Raw genomic sequence first — 25,854 nt, forward strand, 5'->3', positions numbered from 1 at the left:
CTGTTTCTGCTTCTGTGTTGCAATTTCCATGTAATTCCACATTGCCATGTGAAAAACAGCAGTGAGAGTACAAACAACTGTTATCAAGAGAAGAAGCCACAGATACAGTAACAACTGTTACTGTGGATTTTCAGTTCATTGTTGAAAATAAAATTTTTAATCTGCGGACACTTGACACTATTTGCATGCATTTTATTTAAAAAATCTTCCTGAAACCATGGAAGCATAAATTTTATCTATTAAAACCATGAATAATGAACTTTAAGTACATTAAAGGAATTTTTATTTGTTGTTAAATGGTATCTCTATTAAAATTAGTGCAACTCAATATACCCACTAAAGCTACATTCTTAGTGCTTGGCAGAGATGTCAGGAACTTATGTACTTGCAGATTCACAATTTTTCACTGAAATGTCTCGCAGCAAAAACACAAAGATTGGAAGTTGTGTTTAGCAATGAGAATCAATAATGGGTGTACGGGACTTGAAGGAATATGCGGTTTAAAGCCTGATAAATTGCCCAGACCTAAAGATAATTTTGTCCTGTTCATTTGAATACTTTGACTACAAGAGTAATCAATCACACTCCTCCCAATGTTGCAAGATTCTCGCTACTTCAAATATTTCAAAGACCCCTTTCATGCCCAACAGAATCTGAACATTTCCCATCTTTGCATTTTCATCAAACTACCAATGCTAAATCCTGGGTCCCTCTCTAGTGTTCAGAAACCCTGTAGCATTCACATAAGCACCAAACAATGCCCATCTCCAAATGTTTGGGTCATACCATCCTCCCTTGACATTCAACAGCATTACCATCACTTAATCCCTGACCATCAATGTTTTGTGGCTTATTATTGGCCAAAAATGTAACAAATTGGCCACATAAGCATTAGCTACAAGAGCAGGTCAGGGGAATTCTCACTGGGTGAGCAACACATCTCCTGATTCCTCAAAGACTGTCTACCATTCACTCGGCACACATCAGGAATGTGGTAGAATTTCCCCACTTACCTGGAGAAACACAGTTCAACAACGTTCAAGAAACTCGACACCATCCAGGCAAAGCGACCCATTTGATTGGCATTCCTGATTCGGAGATGCCGGTGTTGGACAAAGTTAACACCGGCCAGTCCAACACCGGCATCTCCGAATCATGACTACTACCGACACCACTAACCACCGGCTTAAAGTGGAGAGGATCTCCAAGAAGATCGCACATATCGACACAGACATCAAGGTTCTACAGGAATGCAGGCAAGCAGGAAAGATCCCAAAAGGATTACGGATCACGAACCCACTCAGGTCGACCTACAACACAGACTACGCAGAGAGACTTTGCCACCGCACCTCTCATAAACTCCTCAATCAGCTCGTGCATCAACTCTACAGCAGGCGCCACAACCTTGAAATTCAGATGGAGCCCACACTCACAGCCTGCACACAGGATACATCAGTACAATTACATGACATTGCCAAACAGACAAGGTGACAAAACTACACCGTGTACATACGCACCAAGAACAAAAAACTGGAGAAGCTTGGCATTCTTACCAGTAATAGCAAAGCCCGCCCTGGAACACAGTAGACAACATTATCACTGCGGGGAAGTCTATTGTCAACTTATCGGACCACACCCTTCGACCGGAAGAGATTAAAGTCCTGAGTAGGGGTTTCAACTTCTGCCCCACCACCAAAATGGACCCGTTGGTTCTGGCAGCAGACACAGAGGAGTTCATCAGACGATTGAGACTCTGGGAATTCTTTCAAGGTGCCGGCAGTGATCCCACTGAGCCCACTGATGAACTGGAACAGTCATCATAGGGATCTGTAGAGGAGCGACCAAAGAAGGTGTCAACATGGACCCCACCGGAGGGCTGCTGCCCTGGGCTTGACATGTGTGAACAAACTGTCAGGAAATATATAAATGCCAGATTCATCAGCCGTACCCATAAGGTAGAGCAAAACATCACCCGTTCCCAACGCAATGCCATCCAGGCTCTCAAAACCAATCACAACATTGTCATCAAACCAGCAGATAAAGGAGGAGCCGTTGTCATTCAGAATAGAACAGATTATTACAAGGAAGTGTACCGACAAGGAAGTGTGCTGCACTCCCACACACGCACCCCCTCACAGACTTAAGACACTCTGCACTCACTAAACACACACACACACACGCGCACACACACACTTTCTCACACTCACAACCCCCACCCCAGACAGACACACACAGACAAAGACCCACATGCACACATATATTTTGTGTGGTGAATTTGTACTTGCAGAGTTATATTGCACTTTGCTCAAAAACTGCATACATTCATGTAGAACTCTGAGCTCAAAAACTGCATGAATTTATGTAAAACTCTGTTACGTCACTTTTTAGATTAGAATCAAACTAAACATCATGGCACAGACAGAGAACACAGGGGGTCAACACCTTCAACATATTGTCTAGCTATCACCATTATTAACAGCTAACCCAAGAATGCACCTTTTAAAAAAAAGGGTTTTGTGATTTACACATGAAAGAAGTGAAACTATCACTGTATTCTAACAGATGAAAGGCTTAACAGACAATCAATTCTTCAATGTATAATTTCAGTTACATCACACTGCAAATTTTTGCTATAAATTCTGTGTTACGATCGAGCCTTCCACACTCACCTGATGAAGGAGCGTCGCTCCGAAAGTTAGTGTGCTTCCAATTAAACCTGTTGGACTATAACCTGGGGTTGTGTGATTTTTAACGATTGGCATTTCATTTGTTACTCGAAAGAATCACTCCCTAGACCATTGGTGCAGCAATGTTGTAGTGTATACCATACACAAGATGTGCTTCAGTAATTTGGAAAGCATCTTCCAAACTGGTGACCTCTGTACCTACAAGGGAAAGCACCCCAAGTGGTAGAATACCTTTTTATTTTATTCTTTCATGGGATGTAACTATTGCTGGCAGCATTTGTTGCCCATTCCCAATGTCCTTGAGTGACTGAGTGGCTAACTAGGCCAATTCGGAGAGTAGTTAAGAGTCAACCAAATTGCTGATGTCACAGTGACAATGAGGGCAGATTTCCTTCCCCAGAGGTCATTAGTGAACAAAATGGGTTTTGATAACATGATCACCATTATTGAGACCAAGTTTTAATTTCAGATTTTATTTATCAAAATTAAATTCTACCAGCTGCCCCAATGGTGCCCTTCCTCCATCCTTGTGGAGGCCATTCTGCTGGTACTGTGCTTCGGTGGTGGAGGAAGTAACTATTTCTGGCCGTGGTGCCAAAGACATGAGCTGCTTTATCCTGAATGTTGTCGGGTTTCCTGTGTGTTTTGGAGCTGCAGTCATCCACCACATGTGGAGTATTCAATCACATTTGTAGATGGTCGATAAACGTTTGGAGTCAAGTGGAGAGTTATATGCTGCAGCATTCCTATCCTCTGACTTACTCTTGTAGCTAGTTTTTATATTGGTAGTCAAGTTCCCAGTTGTTGATAGCAAGGGTTTCTGCAATCATAACACAGTTGAATGTCATGGGGCAGTGGTTAGATTATCTTGCTTTGAAGGTGGTCATCACCTGGTATTTGTATGGCACAAGCATTACTTGCCATTTTTCAGCTCAAGCCTGGACATCGTTCAGATCGTGTTGTATTTGAACATGGCCTGTTCAGTATCTGAGGAATTGCGAGAGATGCTGAATCCTGTGCAATCATTGGTTAACATCTCAAATTCTGACCTTATTGATGAAGGGGAGGTCATTGATGAAGCAGCTGAAGATGGTTAGGCCCAGGACATTCTCCTGAGGATCTCTTGGGGAGATGTTATGGAGTTGAGATGACTGACTTCCAACAGCCACATCCATCTTTCTTGTGGCTAGGAAAGATTCCAAACAGTGGAGAGTTTTCTTCCTGATTCCCGTTGACTCCAGTCTTGCTCAGCCTCCTTAATGTTGCACTCAGTCAAATGTAGAGTCAATGTCAAAAACAGTCACTGCTATCTCTCCTCTGGAGCTCAACTCTTTTGTTTATAATTGAGTAATGACTCTAATGAAGTGAGGTGCAGTGTGGTCCTGGTAGAATCGAAACCGAAACACAGTGAACAACTTATTGGTAAGCAAGTGCTGATTAGAATACGATTGATTACAACTTTTGCCACTTTACTGATGATGAAGAGTAGTCTGACTGGAGAATAGTTGATGGATTCGGAATTTTCTTTATTTTTGTGTACAGGACATACTTCGGTGATCTTTTTCATTTTTGGGTAGATGTTAGCATTCTGGCTATACTGCAACAGCTTGACATTACCATTATGCAATCTGCAAGGTCTTCTCCCAAGTTACACACCATCCTGACATGGAATTATATTGCTGTTCCATTGGGTAAAAATTCTGGAACTCTTTTCCTAACAGCGTTGTTGGTGTACCCAAACCACATAGACCATGGTAGTTTCAAAAGGAAGCTTGCCACCACTTAGATTAGATTAGATTAGATTATTTACAGTGTGGAAACAGGCCCTTTGGCCCAACAAGTCCACACCGACCCTCCAAAGAGCAACCCACCCATACCCATTCCCCTACATTTACTTGTTCACCTAATACAATGGGCAATTTAGCATGGCCAATTCACCTAACCTGCACATTTTTGGACTGTGGGAGGAAACCAGAGCACCCGGAGGAAACCCATGCAGACACAGGGAGAATGTGCAAACTCCACACGACAGTTGCCTGAGGTGGGAATTGAACCCGGGTCTCTGTGTTAGCCAATAAATGTTGGCCTGTATCCCATGAATTAATTTAAAGAACAACTGCAAAACCTGTGTTCCTTGATCTCATGGCCATTGCAGAAGATTGGATGTTGAAAATTCCCTTTTGAGTTCTTCTAGATCCCATAATGTTGTCCTGCCCCAGTACATAAACTCTGTGGTTTAACCTGCAGAGTCTACCTCAATTCACTTCAAGATCCTGAGACTGAATAAAATGGAGTCCAGAATGTTCCTGATTACAGTTCGATCTGTTTCTCTTGCAATACCGATTTCTATAGCTTTGGTATCATAGAATCATAGAATCCCTACAGTGTGGAAACAGGCCATTTGACCCAACAGGTCTACACCGACCCTCCAAAGAGTATCTCACTCAGACCCATTCCCCTACACTATCGCTTTACATTTCCTTGGCTAATGCACCTAACCTACACATCCCTGAACATTATGGGCAATTTAGCATGTTGAACCCTGAGCTCAAAGTTAGCAATGCCAGGTGACAATGTGGTATTTGGTGATGATACCTTTCTCGCAGGTTTACTACAATCACATTTCTCTGTTTCAGTTCATAGGGATTTTCACCTCGATGGCAGAAGAGGCAAAGAAGTCATCACGAAGTAAACACCTGGTGACATTCACTGAATTTGCAGTTTACACTCGAGAGAGGATAATGACTTTCACAGGAAGGAACAGAAGCAGAGAAGCAGATCATTATTCAACTCAAGGAAATGTAAACTTCTAAACACGTATTCAGCATACAATACAGTATCAGGCTGAAGCTCAGGTTAACTGAAGCATGTAGTGATAGGGTGTATACTCGTCCTCGTAATCCCATAGCTGTCATGTCCACATAAAGATTCTGAGTCAAGGTTTAGAATAGCTCTGGTTCAGTGTAGCTCTGGTGAAAGTTTGGCAGTAAGCTACCTGCCCTTTTAGCTATTGATGATGCATTGGCCCAAGGACTATTCCTGATGAAGGGCTTTTGGCCCAAACGTCGATTTTCCTGCTCCTCGGATGCTGCCTGACCTGCAGTGCTCTTCCAGCACCACTCTAATCTTGACTCTGGTTTCCAGCATCTGCAGTCCTTGTTTTTACCCAAGGTAAAATATGATAAAAACAGGAGTCTTCTGAAGTGAAATGAAGTTCAAACTTGGAAACAGAAGGAAAGGAAATGGGACAAGATTTGAGTTGGTTAAAATTAGAATCTAAATTTGTCCTTGGTTTCTTGATGGAAAACACTTACCTTCAGTGGTCATTTGCCAGAGGAAAGATCCTCTCCATTTCTCCATATCACATAGCCTTGTTGCCTTCATCTTTTGTTGCTTTTAAAAGCCTCTAGTTTTCAATTTGGAGTGACCTTACCATCTCCCTGCATCCGTCTCCATTTGCTCCAATATCTCCAGCACATTCTCATCATTTAAAATACAACATCCACGAAGAAAGGAATCATTTTTAAATTAACCTTGTTGCATGGTTGAGTGGTTGGTTGAGTTTTTTTTAAAAAAAGGGAGCCAGTTCATTCCTCCTCACGTGGGATAATAACTGTTTGGGATTTCCTGTCTGGAATCATAGTGTTTTGGGAACCATGATCTGAGTCATAGTGTTATACAGCACAGAAGCAGAACCTTTAGTCCAACTAGTCCACGCTGACCATGTTCCCAAAGTAAACTAGTCCCACTTGTCTGCGCTTGGCTCATACCCCTCCAAATCTTTCCTAATCATTTACTTATCCAAGTACGTTTTAAATGTTGTGACTGTACCCACATTCATCACTTCCTCAGGTAACACATTCCATACATGAATCACTCTATGTAAAAACAAAGTTGCCCCTCATGTCCTTTTTAAAGCTTCCAGCTCTCACCTTAAAAATATGTCCCCTTGTTTTCAACTGCCCACCCTCGGGAAAAGACCCTTGTGTTCACCAGATTTATGCTCCTCATGACTTTATAAACCTCGATAAGGTCACTTCTCAACCTTCCATACTCCAGTGAAAAAAGTTCCAGTCTTTCCAACCTATTTTTATCTCACACACTATCCATTCCTGGCAACATCCTGGTAAGTCATTTCAGAATCCTTTCCAATTTAATAATGTCCTTCCTATAGCAGGGTGACCCAAATTGCACACAGTACTCCAGAAGAGACGTCACTAACATCCTGTACAACCTCAACTCCTATACTCAAAAGATCTGAGCAATGAAGACAGTCATATTAAATATCTTCTTAACCCTGTCTACCTGTAATACAAATTTCAAGAATTCTGTACTTGAACCCCTAGGTCTGTCCGTTTTACAACACTACTCAGGGCCCTACCATTAATTGTCTAAGTCCTGTCCTTGTTTGTTTTACCAAAATGCAATACCTCACATCTAAGTTGAACTCTACCACTTCTCAACTCATTGACCTAATTGACAAAGATCTCTTTGCAATCTTAGCTAATATTCTTCACTGTCCACTATGTCACTAATATTGGTGTCAACCGCACATTTACTGAACAACCATGCCTCCAATATTCTCATCCAAATTGTTTATATAAATGACAAACACAAGTACCAATGCCTGTGGAACACCGCTAGTCACAATCCTCTGGTCCGATAAACAAACTTCCACCACTACCCTCTGTCTCCTCCCATCAGGCTAATTCTGTATCTATAGACAAGCTCACTGAATCCCATGTGATCTAACTTTACTATTTAGTGTATCATGAAGAACCTTGTTAAAGGCTTTACTAAAGTCCAAGTAAACAAAATCTACTGCTCTGTCCTCAATCTATTTGGTTACTTCCGCAAAAATTGTCAATCAAATTTGTGAGACATGATTTCTCTTACACAAAACCATGCTGACCATCCCTAATCATTCCTTGCCTCTCCAAATGCATGTAAATCCTATCTTTCAGAAACACCTCCAACAACTTGCTCACTATGTCAGTGCTCACAGGTTTGTAGTTTGCAGGCTTCTCCTAACAGCCTTTCTTAAATTAAGGCACAACATTCAACAGCCTCCAGTTCTCCGTCACCTCATCCATGGTATTAGATGCAAAAGATCTTTCTGCTAGGGGCCCTGCAATTTCTTCCCTAACTTCCCACAATGACCTGGGATACACTTGTTCAGGTCATAGTCATGATCTTCCCACTGCAGTATTCTATTCCGCAACATAGCTGAGTTTCTTGTTATGTAGCCAAGCTTATCTCATTTCATTTCCTTGAAATGTGTTAACACCAATGTAAACAAGAGCCACTTCCCTTTTCCAGTGTCTTGATGGTATCACAAGCAGTATCTTTGTTTTGCCAATGTTCCACTGCAAGATGTTTAGAGGCTGAAAACTGAGACAAGAATTGTTTCACATTACTTTGACTCTGAGATGGAATTTCTCTTTATGACTTGATGCACCTTGTATATGCTAGACTAAAAGATTCTGCTAGATGATGAGCTAGCACATTTTACTGAGTGTATTTGCACTGTGTAAATTCTGAGCATTTGTAGATTTGAGTGAGCAATTGATGGCAGCATGGTGGCTCAGTGGTTAGTACTGCTGCCTCACAGCACCAAGGGCCTGGGTTCAATTCCAGCCTCAAGCGACTGCCTGTGTCGCATTTGCAGATTCTCCCCATGTCTGCGTGGGTTTCCTCCCAGAGCTCCAGTTTTCTCCTACAGTCCAAAGATGTGCAGGTTAGACGAATTGGCAATGCTAAATTGCCCATAGTGTTCAGGGATGTGTAGGTTAAGTGCATTAGTCAGGGGTAAATGAAGAGTAATAGGATAGGGGGAATGGGACTGAGAGGGTTGTTCTTTGGAGGGCTCGTGTGGACTTGTTGGGCCGAATGGCCTGTCGGGATTCTATGGTTCTATGAACTGTATCTTGACTGCAAATGGGCATAGGTGAAGACTTCCATTCTAAACTTGTACTGAAATAATTCTGAAAATATTATTTATTTATATTATACTTGGTTTTTTAAGTTGCTACATGGTCCGATATGACTGCAATAGAATGACAACACTTTGATTTTCACTTATTTTGTGTGTGTAAAGTCATTCTTGTGTGCTGGAAAAGGAAATGATTATTTTCCTGCTGCAGTGAAAATAATACAATTAAACTTAGGAAAAGATTGACACACTCATCTGTTAGATACCTTCAAAAAGATGAAAATGTCTGCTTTTTCAAATAGATAGGGAAAGAATCAATTCTGACATGTGAAATACCTTGCAAGGGAGTTGTAATTTGCACACAATGTATTTATGAAAATACAGCACAAAAGAGGCTTTTCAGCCCATTGTGTCTGTGCTAGCTCTTTTGAGACAGCAGTTCATATGAATACACACAATAGGAGCAGAAGTCAATCACTTAATGTTCAAGCCTGTTCCACCATGCACTATGATCATGGCTGAGGAAGGACGTTCCAAAGACTTGCAACCCAAAACTTGTGAGAAATCGGTTCTCCTTCCGTGACTCTAGATTCTCCTACAAGTGGGAACATCTTTTCCATTTGCATATTGTTGATATAAATTGTAAAATGTTGGCCCAGCATTGAACCCTGTGTCACATCATTGGTTTTGTCTTGCCAAATAGAAAATTACACTTTATGCCTGTTTCATGTTTCATGTTAAACGTACAATCTTCAGTCTGACAAACTGCATTATACCCTACACTGAGTTTTGAATTTCTATAAGAACTTTTGAAGCTGCAGATTATCAAATGCCTTCTGGAAATCCATATTCAGAACCTCCACAAGTTTCCTTTTATTCACAGCACATGTTCCTTCCTCAAACAATTCCAATGAATTTGTTAAACATGATTTCCCTTTCAAAAACGACGTTGACTCTGATTACCTGGAATTTATTTAAGTGCCTTACTATAAAGTCTTTAATGAAAGCTGTAATAAACTGCCATCAGTAAAATCTTCCTTCTGACATATGTTCAGCTAACTAGCCCAATGTTTCCTGCTTTCTTTCCCTTTTTGAATAAAAGAATTAAATTCTGTTTTCTATTTGAGTTGAACTTTATCTGAATCCAAAATATTTGGAAAATTAGAACCAAACCATCAACTGTCTCACTGGCCACTGCTTTTAAGACATAGGATGAAGTTGATGCACCTGGTTACTTGTCAACCCTTGAAATAACTCCACGGAGACTGGTATCCCATCACCAAGTCACCCTTTATGTAAACGTGAAATTGGCCGGGCTATCTCAGAGCCAGTTCCTAGAGTGAACAGAATCTCTAACACTCCTGTTTATATCTGTCAGCCAGGGCTCCCTGATTGCATTAGATTAACAGCTCCAATCAGGGAGCTCATATTCAATGAGATCCCCCCCCTCCCCCCCCCCCCCCCGGTGATCTCATTACAATCACTATATCCTTCCTCTTCTGAGTCCAAGGACATAGGCCAGTGCTTCTTTTTGTCGCCCATCCTGGGGTATTTCAGCACCAGGTCAAATTCCTCCGACTCTGCCTCTGATATGGATGGTGTGTAACGCACAGTTGTTCACCTATTGATCCCAGAGCATCATGGAAGAAATTTATTCTCTTCTTTAGATGGAAAAGGCAGCAACCTCTACTGTGCCCATCTCAGATTCTGAGGTATCTTCAAAACTTGATGCAGAGAGAGAACCCATGGGCTTGGGGCCAGTCAGGAAGGCAGGCAAAGAGCCGGACATGTTTTGCTCCCCCATTGTTTGCGAGTTTGCAGCTTTCAAAGGTTTCACGTGTTTATTTGGGACTGTTGCATCGACCATAACTTTATACTGGAACTGGCCTTGCATTGACCATACCTCTTACCCATGTAGGGCTATTCCCATGGTTCCTGCATCAAACTTCACCCCCTGAAGTAAATTGTCTGTCTTGCTTAGCAGAGTCTTCTGCCCAGCATTGACATTCCTAATATCACCCCCATCGCCACTCCAGTTAGGGAAGATCAGATTTATCTTGGCACAGACTCTTCTCCCCATTAGTAACTTTTCTGGAGCTGTTCCTATAGTTACAAAAGGTGGGCTCCAATAATCAAACAGGAACCAGGGCAGTTTGGTATCTAGTGAAGCTGTAGGCTGTTTCTTTAAGCCTATCTTGAAAGTTTGGACTGCTCTTTCTGCCATACTATTGAATGATGATGTATGGAACTGTCCTTAAATGACAAATACCTCTTTCGACTTTAGGAATTAGTCAAATTTCCTGCTGATCAATGATGGCTGGTTATCTATGACCAACACTTCAGGGAGTCTGTGTATTGCAAAAGATGTGCAGAGTTTTTCTACCATTTTCCCTGTGCTTGACAAATGAACTCTGCAAGTTCAGCCATTTTGAGTGGGCGTTTACAATGAATAAGATCATTGAGCCCATGAAAGGACGAGCATGAGTTCAGGGTCTACCTGTCCATTCCCATAAATGTGGGGGAGCTGCTGACGGTAATTTTTGTTCCTTTTAGCATTCTGGGCACTGCCCCAATAACGCAGCTATATCTGCATCCAGTCCTGGCCACCAGACAAAATTTCTTGCCGACATCTTCATTTTAGAATCCCCTTGATGCCCTTGGTGGAGTTTCTCCAGTAGCTGGCGGTGACCTTTGCTTGGGACAATCACTCTTGCTGCCTACAATATGCTGTCATCTACTGTGATCTGGTGCCTCAGGGAAAGTTAGACTCTGAATAACAGACAACGTTGCTGGTCCACAAGCTGTCAGGAGAATTGCACATTACTTTTCATTTGCCCCAATGTTATTTGTCCAGGAAAAAAAAACACATTCTTTCCAAATACTGGCCCAGTCTTTGACAGCAAGATCAAATAATTCAGGTTTCCCAGATGCCAGAAATTATTACCTCAACTCAAAGACAACTGTTGTGAGTGAGTTTCTTTAGCACCGTGCCTTTCTCTCATCGCCACTGAAATAACTCCACAGATGAGTCACCAAGTCACCGTTTATTTACACGTGGAAAGTCTTTTGACAGCCCAGTGCCCCCAAGAGTCAGCTGTCAGGGTGAACAGGATGTCTGATACTCCTGTTCTTTTTTTGTTGTTGTGTCTGTGCGGGTGTGAGACACAGTGAAGGACACAAGGTGTATGAATCTTTATTCAGTTTCCACCACCAGGAAGAAAAGAAACACCCAAATGGCCAGTGACAAGCAGTGCCCTTCACTTCAAAGGGCAATGCTGTGTGATCAAACAGTGAAGGGGAAGGCAGGGATTAAATCAAAATAGAGTTGGAGGGGGAAATAATACACTCCACTCCCTGCAGTGCTCACCTCTCTCTGAACAACTCCAGGGTGTTGGTGGACACCGCATGCTCCTTCTCCAGAGACACCCGAGCTCTAATGTAAACTCCTGTTCTTTTTTTAAAATATTTTCTTAGTCTCTGTTTTACCTGGGAGACCCCAGATTTTTAATCAGTAACCCTTGAAATGATTCCAGAGAACAGGGTAGCCCTTTATTTACATATGCGGAGTCCTGGACACTGATCCAGCTCCCTCAGAGCCAGCTCTCAGACTGAACACTCCTGCTCTTTTTTTTGTGCTCCCTCAGAGCCAGCTCTCAGAGTGAGCTGATCCTCTGACACTCCTGTTTTTTTTTTCAAAAAGCCCCCACACTACCACCTAACTGTGGCAGTGTTTATTTTTTCCCCAGCACCCACGCTGTGTGTGTGCAGGTGTGAGGCACAGTGAGAGACACAAGGTTTACGAATCTTTATTCAATTTCCACCACCAGGAAGACAGGAAAACACCTGAGTGGCCAGTGACAAGCAGTGCCCTTCACAAAAGGGCAATGCTGTGTGATCAAAACAGTGAAGGGCAGGGCAGGGATCAAATCAAAATAGAGTTGGAGGGAGAAATAATGCACTCCACTCCCTGCGGTGCCCACCTCTCCCTGAACAACTCCAGGGTGTTGGTGGACACCGTGTGCTCCTTCTCCAGAGATACCCAGGCTCTAATGTAAACTCCTGTTCTTTTCTTTTTCTTTCTTTTTTTTCTGTTTTTAGTGCCCTTCACCCCTGTTTATTTTTTTTCCTCTCCTTTTAACCCCACACTACCACCTAACTGCAGTAGTGCTTATTTTTTCCCCCCAGACCCATGGTGTGTGTGTGCAGGTGTGAGACACAGTGAGAGACACAAGGTGTATGAATCTTTATTCAATTTCCACGACCAGGAAGATAGGAAAACACCCAAGTGGCCAGTGACAAGAAGTGCACTTCACATCAAAGGGCAATGCTGTGTGATCAAACAGTGAAGGGGAGGGCAGGGACTAAATCAAAATAGAGTTGGAGGGGGAAATAATGCACTCCACTCCCTATGGTGCCCACCTCTCCCTGAACAACTCCAGGGTGTTGGTGGACACTGCGTGCTCCTTCTCCAGAGACACCCGGGCTCTAATGTAAACTCCTGTTCTTATTTGTCAGGCAGGGCTCCCTGATTAGACCAGAGTAAAAGCCCAAATTAAGGAACTCATTCTGAGGTCCACCTGGCTGACTTCATTACAATCGCTACAGCCTTATCTCCAACAATTCATTAAATAACACTTCCTTGGTCACTGTAATCATTTTGAGTTTTTTCCTTATTTCTAGTTGCTGATTTAAGGATATTTCCGGAATATTATTTGTATCTCTATATTGAAGACTGTTAGTTTAGTTGCCACTTCATTAATTTTCCATTATTAATTTTTCAGTCTCGCTTACTGTACAACTTATGCTGAATTTGTTAAACTATTTCCTTTAAAAGTATCTACAGAAACTTTTACTATCTGTTTTTATATTTCTAGCTAGTTTTATCTTATTACTCTAATTTTTCCCTCCTTCTTACATTTTTAATTATTCACTGCTTTTAAAAAAAGTTCTGTTGAATCTTCTCACCTGCCAGCCACCTTTTGTATTATTACATACTTTTCACTAAGTTTGATATTACTTTTAGCTTCTTAAGGTATGCTCTTTTGGAAAATGTAGGGGGTGAAGGATTCTCAGAAGAGCTTAGCACGAACAGCCAAGTTTCTGGTATTGAGACTGACTCTAATACAACGAGGGATACGTTGGCTTCCAAGAGATAAATTTTGTGAGGGGATTCTGTAGTCCGAGGTACAGACAGACGTTTCTGTGGCCAGCAGAGAAAAAGCAGAATGGTGTGTTGTTTCCCTGGTGCCAGGATCAAGGATGTCTCAGAGAGAGTGCAGAATGTTCTCACGGGGGAGAGGGGCTAGCAGGAGGTCATTGTCCACATTGAAACCAACAAAATTGGAAAGGAAAAGGTTGAGACTCTGAAGGGAGATTACAGACAGGCAGAAATTTAAAAAGGAGGTCCTCAAGGGTAGTAATATCTGGATTTCTCCCAGTGCTATGAGCTAGTGAGGGCAGGAATAGGAGGATAGAGCAGTTGAATGCATGGCTGAGGAGCTGGTGTATGGGAGAAGGATTCACATTTTTGGATCATTGGAATCTCTTTTGGGGTAGAAGTGACCTGTACAAGAAGGACGGATTGCACCTAAATTGGAAGGGGACTAATAAACTTGCAGGGAAACTTGTGAGAACTGCTTGGGAGGATTTAAACTAGTAAGGTGCGGTGGGGGGGGGGGGGGGGGGGGGGGGACAGGGAGATAGCGAAGAAGGAGATTGATCTGAAATGGGGACAGCTGAGAACAGAAGCGAGTCAAACATTCAGGACAGGCAGGGACAAGGTAGGACTAATAAATTAAACTACACTTATTTCAATGCAAGGGGCCTAACAGGGAAGGTAGATGAACTCAGGGCATGGTTAGAAACATGGGACTGGGATATCATAGCAATTACGGAATCATGGCTCAGGGATGGGCAGGACTGGCAACTTAATGTTCCAGGATACAAATGCTACAGGAAGGATAGAAAGGGAGGCAAGAGAGGAGGGGGAGTGGCATTTTTGATAAGGGATAGCATTACAGCTGTGCTGAGGGAGTATATTCCCAGAAATACAGGGAAGTTATTTGGGTGGAACTGAGAAATAAGAAAGGGATAATCACCTTATTGGGATTGTATTATAGACTTTCTAATATTCAGAGGGAAATTGAGAATCAAACTCGTAAGGAGATCTCAGCTATCTGTAAGAATAATAGCATAGTTATGGTAGGGGATTTTAACTTTCCAAACATCGATTGGGACTGCCATAGTGTTAAAGGTTTAGATGGAGAGGAATTTCTTAAGTGTATACAAGACAATTTTCTGATTCAGTATGTGGATGTACCTACTAGAGAAGGTGCAAAACTTGACCTACTCTTGGGAAATAAGGCAGGGCAGGTGACTGAAGTGTCAGTGGGGGAGCACTTTGGGGCAAGAGACCACAATTCTATTTGTTTTAAAATCATGATGGAAAAGGATAGACCAGATCTAAAAGTTGAAGTCCTAAATTAGAGAAAGGTCAATTTTGACAGTATTAGACAAGAACTTTCGAAAGCTGATTGGAAGCAGATGTTCGCAGGTAAAGGAAAGGCTGGAAAATAGGAAGCCTTCAGAAATGAGATAACAAGAATCCAGAGAAAGAATATTCCTGTCAGGGTGAAAGGGAAGGCTGGTAGGTATAGGGAATGCTGGATGACTAAAGAAATTGAGGGTTTGGTTAAGAAAAAGAAGGAAGCATATGTCAGGTATAGACAGGATAGATCAAGTGAATCCTTAGAAGAGTATAAAGAAAGTAGGAGTATACTTAAGAGGGAAATCAGGAGGGCAAAATGAGGACATGAGATAGCTTTGGCAAATAGAATTAAGGAGAATCCAAAGGGTTTTTACACGTACATTAAGGACAAAAGGGTAACTAGGGAGAGAATAGGGCCCCTCAAAGATCAGCAAGGCGGCCTTTGTGTGGAGCCACAGAAAATGGGGGAGATACTAAATGAATATTTTGCATCAGTATTTATGTGGAAAAGGATATGGAAGATATAGACTATAGGGAAATAGATGGTGACATCTTGCAAAATGTCCAGATTACAGAGGAGGAAGTGCTGGATGTCTTAAAACGGTTAAAAGTGGATAAATCCCCAGGACCTGATCAGGTGTACCCGAGAACTCTGTGGGAAGCTAGAGAAATGATTGCTGGGCTTCTTGCTGAGATATTTGTATCATCGATAGTCACACGTGAGGTGCTGGAAGACTGGAGGTTGGCAAACGTGGTGCCACTGTTTAAGAAGGGCGGTAAAGACAAGTCAGGGAACTATAGACCGGTGAGTCTGACCTCGATGATGGGCAAGTTGTTGGAGGGAATCCTGAGGGACAGGATGTACATGTATTTGGAAAGGCAAGGACTGATTAGGGATAGTCAACATGGCTTTGTGTGTGGGAAAGCATGTCTCACAAACTTGATTGAGTATTTTGAAGAAGTAACAAAGAAGATTGATGAGGGCAGAACAGTAGATGTGATCTAAATGGACTTCGGTAAGGCGTTCGACAAGGTTCCCCATGGGAGACTGATTAGCAAGGTTAGATCTCATGGAATACAGGGAGAATTAGCCATTTGGACACAGAACTGGCTCAAAGGTAGAAGACAGAGGGTGGTGGTGGAGGGTTGTTTTTCAGACTGGAGGCCTGTGACCAGTGGAGTGCCACAAGGATCGGTGCTGGGCCCTCTACTTTTTGTCATTTACATAAATGATTTGGATGCGAGCATAAGAGGTAAAGTTAGTAAGTTTGCAGATGACACCTAAATTGGAGGTGTAGTGGACAGCAAAGAGGTTTACCTCAGATTATAACAGGATCTGGACCAGATGGGCCAATGTGCTGAGAAGTGGCAGATGGAGTTTAATTCTGATAAATGCAAGTTGCTGTATTTTGGGAAAGCAAATCTTAGCAGGACCTAGGGTCCCAGGGAGTGTTGCTGAACAAAGAGACCTTGGAGTGCAGGTTCATAGCTCCTTGAAAGTGGAGTCGCAGGTAGATAGGATAGTGAAGAAGGCATTTGGTATGCTTTCATTTATTGGTCAGAGTATTGAATACAGGAGTTGGGAGGTCATGTTGCGGCTGTACATGACATTGGTTCGGCCACTGTTGGAATATTGCTTGCAATTCTGGTCTCCTTCCTATCGGAAAGGTGTTGTGAAACTTGAAAAGGTTCAGAAAAGATTTATAAGGATGTTGCCAGGGTTGGAGAATTTGAGCTATAGGGAGAGGCTGAACAGGCTGGGGCTGTTTTCCCTGGAGCGTTGGTGGCTGACGGGTGACCTTATAGAGGTTTACAAAATTATGAGGGGCATGGATAGGATAAATAGACAAAGTCTTTTCCCTGGGGTTGGGGAGTCCAGAACTAGAGGGCATAGGTATAGGGTGAGAGGGGAAATATATAAAAGAGACCTAAGGGGCAACTTTTTCACACAGAGGGTGGTACCTGTATGGAATGAACTGCCAGAGGATGTGATGGAGGCTGGTACAATTGCAATATTTAAGAGGCATTTGGATGGGTATATGAATAGGAATAGTTTGGAGGGATATGAGCCGGGTGCTGGCAGGTGGGACTAGATTGGATTGGTATATCTGGTTGGCATGGACAGGTTGGACCGAAGGGTCTGTTTCCATGCTGTACATCTCTTCGACTCTAAGTCATGGATGGTGGGTCTGCCTGTTGGTATTTTACTTTCCCATTGAAATATGACTATTCTTAATGGTCTGAAATATCAATTTAAATGTCTACAGTCTATTTCTATGGACCCACGTTTAACCAAATTACCTCTGGTCGGATCTGCTTTCATATCCTTATCATGGACATTATTTAAGTTTAAAACACTAGTCTTTGACCCACTCTTCCTTTCCTCAAAATTCAATAAAATCATTGTCCCACTGCATAGGGCTGCCTTAAGTGTGAAGAAATTAATTTGTTCTAACCTATTTTTCTATTCTAGCTGACTATCTCGTTGAGTCTAGAATGTGCAGATTCAAAAAGCATTTCTGAGAACATTCAGTTAACTCATTTCTTTGGCTACCTTTGACTGACTGATTTTTTCTGGTTTGTATGTAAATTAAAATCCCCTGTGATTATTGCCCTACATTTCTGGCAAGTTTATATTATTCCTTTATGTTCCATCCTGTTAGAGGTCTTTACACCACTCTTAAATGTAATTTCTTGACTTATCATCTCTCATCTTAACCCAAATTAGTTTTACATCATATTTTCCTGAATTTTGGTCATCCATCTGTATTGTGTTAATTTCCTGATGAGTTAACAGGGCCTCCTCTCCACTTTTACATTACTTCATACTCTTCCTAAATGTCATGTACTCTTCAATATTCCATCGTAATCTATTTTATCCTGCGAACATGACATTTCATGGCTGTCAAATCGGTTTAGGTAATCAGCTACTGTTTTGCTTCAACTGTCACATGCATTCAGATTTTGAACCTTTAGTTCAAGACTAGGGGACATATTTTGAGATGAAAGAAGAAAGATTTTAAAAGGACACGAGGGGCACTGTTTTTACACAGAGTGCTTCATGCATAGAATGAACTTCCAGAGGAAATGTGAATATGGGGACCGTGGCAATGTTTAAAAGACACTTGGATAAGTTTGTGAATAGTAAAAGTTTGGAAGGATATGGGCCAAGTGCAGGAAGATGGGAAGAGTTTAGTTTGAGATTATGATCTGCATGGACAGGTTAAACCGAAGGGTCTGTTTCCATGCTTTATGACTCTATGACTAATGTTGTGCTTTTATTATTTTTGTCACCTCTTACCTACTAATTTATTTTGACATTAGTACTTTCGTGTCATGGTCTGATTATCTTTTCTCATAATAATTCCTTTATCTCTTGTCTTGTCTCTACCCTTCACAAAGTGATAGTGTCATAGAGTGTGGAAACAGACCCTTAGGTCCAACTGGTTCACGCTGACCAAGTTTCCCAAACTAAATGAATCCCATTTGCCCGGTTCTGAGGAAGGATCACTGGACCCAAAACTTTACCCTTGTTTTCTGTTCACAGATGCTGCCAGATCTGCTGAGTTTCTCCAGCAATTTCTGGTTTTGTTTCAGATCTCCAGTATCTGCCATTCTTTATTTGTTCAGCTATGGGGTTTGAGAAGATTGAAGAGGGAAGGTAGATTAAGGCTGTGCGTGGATTTGAAAATATTGATGAGAATCTTTGTGGTTTTATTTGCATAACCTAGAAAAACTGATTAAATAATAATATAATGAAAGGAATGTTAATCCTAGAATACAGGTATTTCATACATTCTTTGTTTTCGAACAGAACTTTTACTTAGATGAGTTTGAAAACTTGATGGATGAACTGTTGTTCCGATTGAATGCGCTCTCAAACAGCCTTCACCACTCTCTCCCAGCAAAACCACATTTTCTGGGGGACAGCCCTTCCGGATTGGGCCATGGCTATTACTACAACCAACGATCTGAGGTTAGGTGACTAATATTCAAATATGATGAAAGGAATTTGCGACTCTTGTACTCATTTTGCGTCTCTCCACTGGTCTTAGTTTCTTAAGACCAATGTTAAGTATTCTTTCCATGTTTGACTTCTCTGAATTAATTCAGAAAGTTTACCACAATATTTGATTTGTTGCTGTCACATGTCCTGAGATGCAGTGAAAAGTGTTGTTTTAAGTGCTTCACAGGCAGATCATACTATACAAGTGCATCAGGGGAACAGACTAGAATGCAGGATGCAGTGTTACAGCTACTGAGAAGATGCAAAGAGAGGTCAACATTCACATTAAAGAGGTCCATTTAAAAGTCTGATAACAGTCGGGTATATATGTTTTAGTATTTAAATTTCAGGTCGTAGAAGTGTGAGAAACGTAAGTTGGTTTCTATGATTCATTAATTGAAATAAACACATTCCATATAAGGAGGAAAGGAAGCAAGTTGACCTAAATTGTGGATTTCAAGTGACTGATTATGAGCAGACCTTTGACCTCTGTCTTTTAAGCTAATTATAAATTTATTCTAGATCACATCATAGTGTAATGCGTGCTTAAATTATTGAATAATTTACATGAGTGATGACTGCAAATCCAACATAAGGTTTGGAAGTATTAAACCATTTGTTTCCTTTATAGAATCATACCTTTCATGAAAATCATTTGGAACATAAAATTTACAAACTTGAAGAAGAACTGTTTCAAAATAATCTGCAGTTTTATGAACTTTTACTGCCAGGAAGAGAGCACCATTCTGATTCAGACATCACAGATTTCAAGACTTTACGGTAAAGGATTAATTGTGATGTGGTGCTGGGTTCAGAGGGAAACAGGGCACATATACATTCTCATAGATGCTGATATATGACTTTTGTGACATGAAGACGTATATTTTTAAACATTGATCTTTGTTTAGTTGATCTGGTTAGTGGTTCTGGTCCAGAACTCAGGTTGTCTCCACTTCCAGTGTTGGTGAACACAGCGGGTGGAATACTGTCACCCACTCATGCTTGGCCATCTTGAGGGGCGTATATGTGGGATATGTAGGGATCTCTCATTCTGGAACTGTTATAGTAATTGACTGATGAAGGCCAGACAAGGTCCTCATATGGCTTTATGGATATTCCAATGTTAGGCTAGATCCTAGTTATATATGGTGCCAGCCTAGATTTGGCTATCCTGATACATTGGAAGGGTTGTAGATTTTCATCTGAATAATTGGTTTTTGCTGCTCTTTCCTCATGTCATTTTCAATATTTGCTTGGAGAGGTTTTTGCTGGTTCTTATTTTCTGATAGGTCGCTCTTGTGGTGACAATTACAGAAAGACTTTTTGACGGAGAAATGGAACGGAAAGAGCCGCTGGCTGCAGAGGTAGCAGTTAAGCCTGTTCTTCAGTAATACCAATGAAGATTATGCAGCGAGTTGCCCCAAAGCATCACTTGTTCTCGGAGTATTGACTATGTAGCATGGCTAAAAGTGTTGCTACTTGAACAGCATCTGAGTAGAGATGTGTCAGGAAAAGGAAATTGGCTTCAGAATTATCCAGGAGCTCCTTTGATTCTGCACCCCCTGAAAGTTATATTACCGGCCTGAGGCCAAGGCTTTAGTTTTTTGCTTATTTACAATCAATTGCATGCAAGATGTTTAAACACCAGTATCCTCATCTAAGCTAATCTGCCCAGCCTCAAGGTGGAAAGCTCTCCTTAAATATTTTATACTTGCATCACTCCATTTGGGAGTGAGTTTCACATTCTCACTGTTCTTTGGGTAAAGAAGTTTCCTTTGAATACCCTATAGGATATCATTCCTTGGTGACAATCTTGTAGTCATGGTGCTTAGTTATGCTAAACCCCAAAGGAGGAACATATTCTCTGTCCAACTTCTTTATCAAAATTGTTTATGTGCTTGAAGATTTCTTTTAAATTTTTCTTGAAGAAAGGTCAAGGTAAAAACCTCAGCTTGTTAGTCTTTTGCTTCATGGTACATGGTATCACTCTTGTGAGGTTCCTTGGAACCTACTCCTTCAGTCCGTATCCTTTTTCGAAAACAGTGACCAGAACTGCATGCAGTGTGGTTGAACAAAGATTTGATACAGGTTTAGCATAACCTCTCTACTTTGCAATTCTGTGCTACTGGCAGTAAAAACAATTGTTTGCAGTGCTTTTGATAATGTCCATGCTGACTGACTGTGCAACCTTAAGTGATTGCTGTGTTTGTATTTCAAGATTCCATTGTTCCACAATCACAACTAACGTTGCACATTCCAAATTATAGGTGACCTCCTATATTTCCTACCGAAATATGCAACCTCACAATTAACTAGTGCTGACTATAATGCGCTTTGAGATCTCCTGTTTACTTTATGAATTAAAACGCAGCTCTTTGCTGTATTTTGTCATACAGAAGGCAATGTGTCCCTTTCCAAATTTGGAGTTCCTGTCCTTTGACCTTCAATCAGTCTGGGCAAGCTGCACCAAATAAAAGGGGAGAGGTGGAACCCAGCAGTCTGCAGAGGTAGACTTGGGCTCGATCAGTTGAATTCTGTCTTGAACCACCCCCTCACCCTGTCCCAGGGTTGACTTTTCATTCTAAGATGGAGTCAAGAACAGGCGGTGGGGGGTGCCTAAATGCCTGCTGCCAAATTCCAGCCATACTTTCAGAGATATGGCTTGAAGTGTAAGGGCTACTTGGGCTACCACACACAGACAGCATGCCACCTTTTACGATATGTCACAGGCTGACTATGCCCAAAGTCCATCAGCCCACAGATCCCCTGTGTGTAAGGAATAGGTCAGATATCTGAAAATGTTGGTAACCCTCATCATAGACAGGTTCTTCCTCCCCACAGTCGCCATGTTTTAGTTGAAAGATGGAAGCACCCTCCCACTCCCTCTCCCACACTTGTAATGGGCTACAGCTCCCTGGATGTAGGAAGGTCTCCTACTGGCCCTCAGATACATTGACTCCAATGTTGGAGTCCTGACCCAAATAGACAAATTTCTGCCCTCAGTCTCAGTCACTGAAAAGAAAGATGAAACAAAATAAAATCAGTTATTTATCCCCTTCCTTTTGGGCCTGATTGTTATCATGGTCAGTATTGGCTGGAAGTTTGGTAACATACCTCACTCCCCTCCACTGCCCTTTCCTTTCCACCCAAGTTAACCATCCAAAGACTGCTCCAATCCCACCATCTTAGGAAGCTGGCCAGACTAATTTCCACTGCTTTGAGGGACATGAACAACAAAGAAGTCTATTGAATGACAATCTTCCCCTTTGTCCTACAGTTCATGTGTTCTGTGTGCACACTTTGGCAGGATCACTTTTGGAGAGCAGTGTTTAAATTTCAATGTCGGTACTTTTTCAGCAGCACATTTGTTTGTAACCACTGCAATTCCTTTTTTATTATTTTTTACTTCAGGTCCAAGCTCGAGTTGGAGACCCTCCATCAACTTAAGCTGCGCCAAGAAAAAATGTATGAAACATTGGAGATTGCTCAAAATGACAATGCACCCAAGGACCCTCCAAAAAACGTTGAGGCAGATCTTTCCACTGCACTGAATGACTTTTCATTCCCTGACGACGTTATAAAAATTGTGCCTTGTTGTGCTTCAAACCCATGTGAAACAATTTGCAATTCTGTTTCAGAATCTTACAGTACTTCCATCAACAAAGATTCTGCACAGTTAGAAGACACATTGAGTGCTGAACATTATAATCTTGCAAACTTAGGAGACACATTGCCCCATGTGCTGTGTGGAATAAAATGCCCTGAGAAGCAGGCAGCACAAACGCGGATGCTTGAGAGTAAAGCGACTGGTCAGCACCGCTGCTCCTCAGCTAGCACGTTAGGTAAGAACCGTAAGCAGCTTAAACGCTCCCACACCACAGTGATTCAGATCCTTGATAACTCCAAGGAATTAGCAGTTGAAACATTTAAGATTTCTGAGCAAGCCAGTTTTGATCCTTCAACTCAATGCTTTGGAAAATCCATTATAAAATCAAGCTCCAGACAACACCCTTCAGCCAAAGTGCACCAGAACAAAGTGCTAGAGGAACAGAAAGGGAGTGAAAGCAAACCTGTTAATTTACCAGAGAAACTCGGAAGTTCAATTTTATCTTCACAGGGTAATGGAGGCCAGAATGAAAATACGGATGTTCCAGACCTTCCAGGATCTATAAAACAGTGCTGGTAACGGAATGCTTCCCAATAAAATGGAGACCCTTCATTATTTATCCCTCTTGACTTAAAAATATTCCACTTTCAAACATGTTAATCACAAATGGAAAACAGCTTGATTTCACATATGAGGAATGTTAAGTACATTGGATAAATGAATGCTCATGGAAAAAGTCAGCAATCGTTTTGAGAGAGCTTAAAACTAATCTACACATGGAAATGTTTTCATGGTCCTCAAAAGTTAAAGCATTGTGTGATATAATTCAAACTACGAAACCTTATTGGAAAATTGAGAATCTGGTTTATTTCTTGTTCAGATACCACATGCATTGTTATCTACCAATAATACCATTTGTGTTTTGGACTGCTTCCAGAAAAAGTTACAATTACTCTATATAATGATTATATAATACTTTGTTCCCTACATTCTTATTTGCTCAAGCTGAATGCCTGTGTTTTCCTCATCTTTCCCACGTTTGCATTCTCCCTTACCTGGACAGGACATCCATAATTTATTCCCCAATCACCTCTAAATGCTGTTCTATTTCTTCTTAATTTCAGTTCTCACTCTCTCCTACCCCTAAACATCCATACCTACATAATCAGCATGTCAACTTTCTCATTGTTTAAATGCACTTATACATTTCCATGTAGGGGGTCCACTCTCAAAGTCCCAGTCATACTTGCCTGGACTTTAGTTCTTAATACTCCATGACAAGCAATATTTGTTCTCCTATTGAAATGCTGCCAACTCTGAAACGACTGTTGCAGGTTCCCACACTCTGGTATTACTATGTACCTTAAATAGAATTTATCCCCCATATGTATTGTTGAGCAACTTTTTGTATATTACCCTTTGTCTTGTGAACTTCAAAGTAATTGCTTTCTTAAATTACTATAGAAGAATAAATACCTTCTGGCCAAAAATACCTCTAATTTTCCCTTAAAATTGGCAATAAATTGCAGGTTTTTCGAATTGTTATACATCAACACATGCAGTAACTTATACTTCTGTAACCTCTTTATCCTGGTAAAGAATCCCAAAGTGCTTCACAGTGGACTTCTGAATAGCAAACAATGCCATTGGAGATCTGATTGTTCTGTCCATTACCGGAAATCTGACTACATTGCACAACATCATTAGAAATCCATGTATAGGCCATTAATAGCAACTATTTAGATTTGTTCCACATGTTTTAAATGTCTTAACTCTTTCAAAGTTTACATTGTTATGTGGTCTTAATTGATAAAAGTGGTCTTAAGGTATAAGTAATTTTTGTGCATCTGCATAGATGGAAATAGCCATTGCGTAATTAGATGGAAATTCACACCAAAATTTCAGTAAGGAGTATTGCAAAATTTGATGGTTTTAATGGATCTCCCCCTTTTTGATTATTTATTTTTCAATCTAATTAGCTGTTTAAACAGGTGTCCTCAGATGTACGTAAAACTTATTAGCGATGTGGATTGAGAAACATTCAAAATACTTTGTTTGTTTTGCATTTTAGTATGACAATGGGAGTCGCCACTTTAGGATTAAAAAAAAACAATCATACTTATACCAGTACATTGATTTAGCATTCTGGGGCTTATTGAACATTTGCACTGATATTCAGTGGAAGTAATTGTAACATGAACAGGATGTGGTAATGTTACAAGGTCGTAACTATTGGCAAAAATAAAATAACATTGTAACTTATTCATATATCTCGAGTAGTGATAGATCTTTCACTTTTCACACTGCCAACAAAGAAAACAATTATGCAAGAATACAGAGTTAGTTGGTTCGAGCTCTTCATGTTACCCATTGTTTTCAAACAATGCAATGTAATCAAGTTTATAGAATTTTGTTTTTCTTTTGGCATCCAGCATGGGAATAGCACAAAAAGAAGTAGACTTCCACAATTGGAAAGTAAAGAAATTTCTCCTATCAAATCATTCAATCATTAGTCCATGCTGTGTTAATGGTAGCTATAATGGTAGTAGGGACAAATGGGGTTTTTCTTGCTCACTAGCTGGGACCCTCACTGAAAATGGACATTTGTTCATGTGAAAGCCAGTATTGATATTAGTAGTCTTCCTCCATTGAAACACCTCAAACATGGTGATAGTTTCCTCAGTAAAGTGCCAGAAGTTGTCTCTGTCTATAGAATTGTTCTCTGGACTAGTCTAACTCAGAGATATTAACAGAGAGAAAAGTCAGGTATATTTAGATTATACATAATACTGTTTATGTTATTGTTTCATTGTAAGAAATAAAAGCACCATGGATTAACTTAGCACTGATAATAAGAAAGCCTACTTCAAGATTGCTTGGCAGTATAGAAGAATTAATATAGAAGAGTGTGGGTTTTTGATCAGAACAAAACAACGGCTTGGATGTAATGTTTCCCTTATTGATTAGTAGGCATGAAATTATATCTCAGTGAAACACTTAGCTTTCAAGAGGGGAAGGGAAATGAGGAGCAAATTGGACAAATGTTAGAAAGTGCATAAATACAAAGGCCATTATTTCTGGACTGAGAGAAATGCATAAACACAACTTTTCATTTGTACAGTTTATTTAACAGTT

The 25,854-nt window shown here is 41.0% G+C and overlaps 1 protein-coding gene across 1 annotated transcript in view; it reads left to right on the top strand.

Annotated features, from left to right (window-relative positions):
• Window positions 1–24,919, top strand: part of LOC140480584 (polycystin-1-like protein 1) — a 296,146-nt gene extending 271,227 nt beyond the window's left edge. The window contains exons 63-66 of the mRNA XM_072575633.1: window positions 5,324–5,488; window positions 18,921–19,082; window positions 19,744–19,892; window positions 22,524–24,919. Coding sequence (XP_072431734.1) covers window positions 5,324–5,488; window positions 18,921–19,082; window positions 19,744–19,892; window positions 22,524–23,298 — 1,251 coding nt within the window. The 3' untranslated portion in view covers window positions 23,299–24,919. The remainder of the gene's footprint in view (window positions 1–5,323; window positions 5,489–18,920; window positions 19,083–19,743; window positions 19,893–22,523) is intronic.
• The last annotated feature ends 935 nt before the right edge of the window (window positions 24,920–25,854 follow it).

The sequence above is a fragment of the Chiloscyllium punctatum genome, chromosome 8 (genome assembly GCF_047496795.1).
Source record: "Chiloscyllium punctatum isolate Juve2018m chromosome 8, sChiPun1.3, whole genome shotgun sequence".
Classification (NCBI taxonomy): domain Eukaryota; kingdom Metazoa; phylum Chordata; class Chondrichthyes; order Orectolobiformes; family Hemiscylliidae; genus Chiloscyllium; species Chiloscyllium punctatum.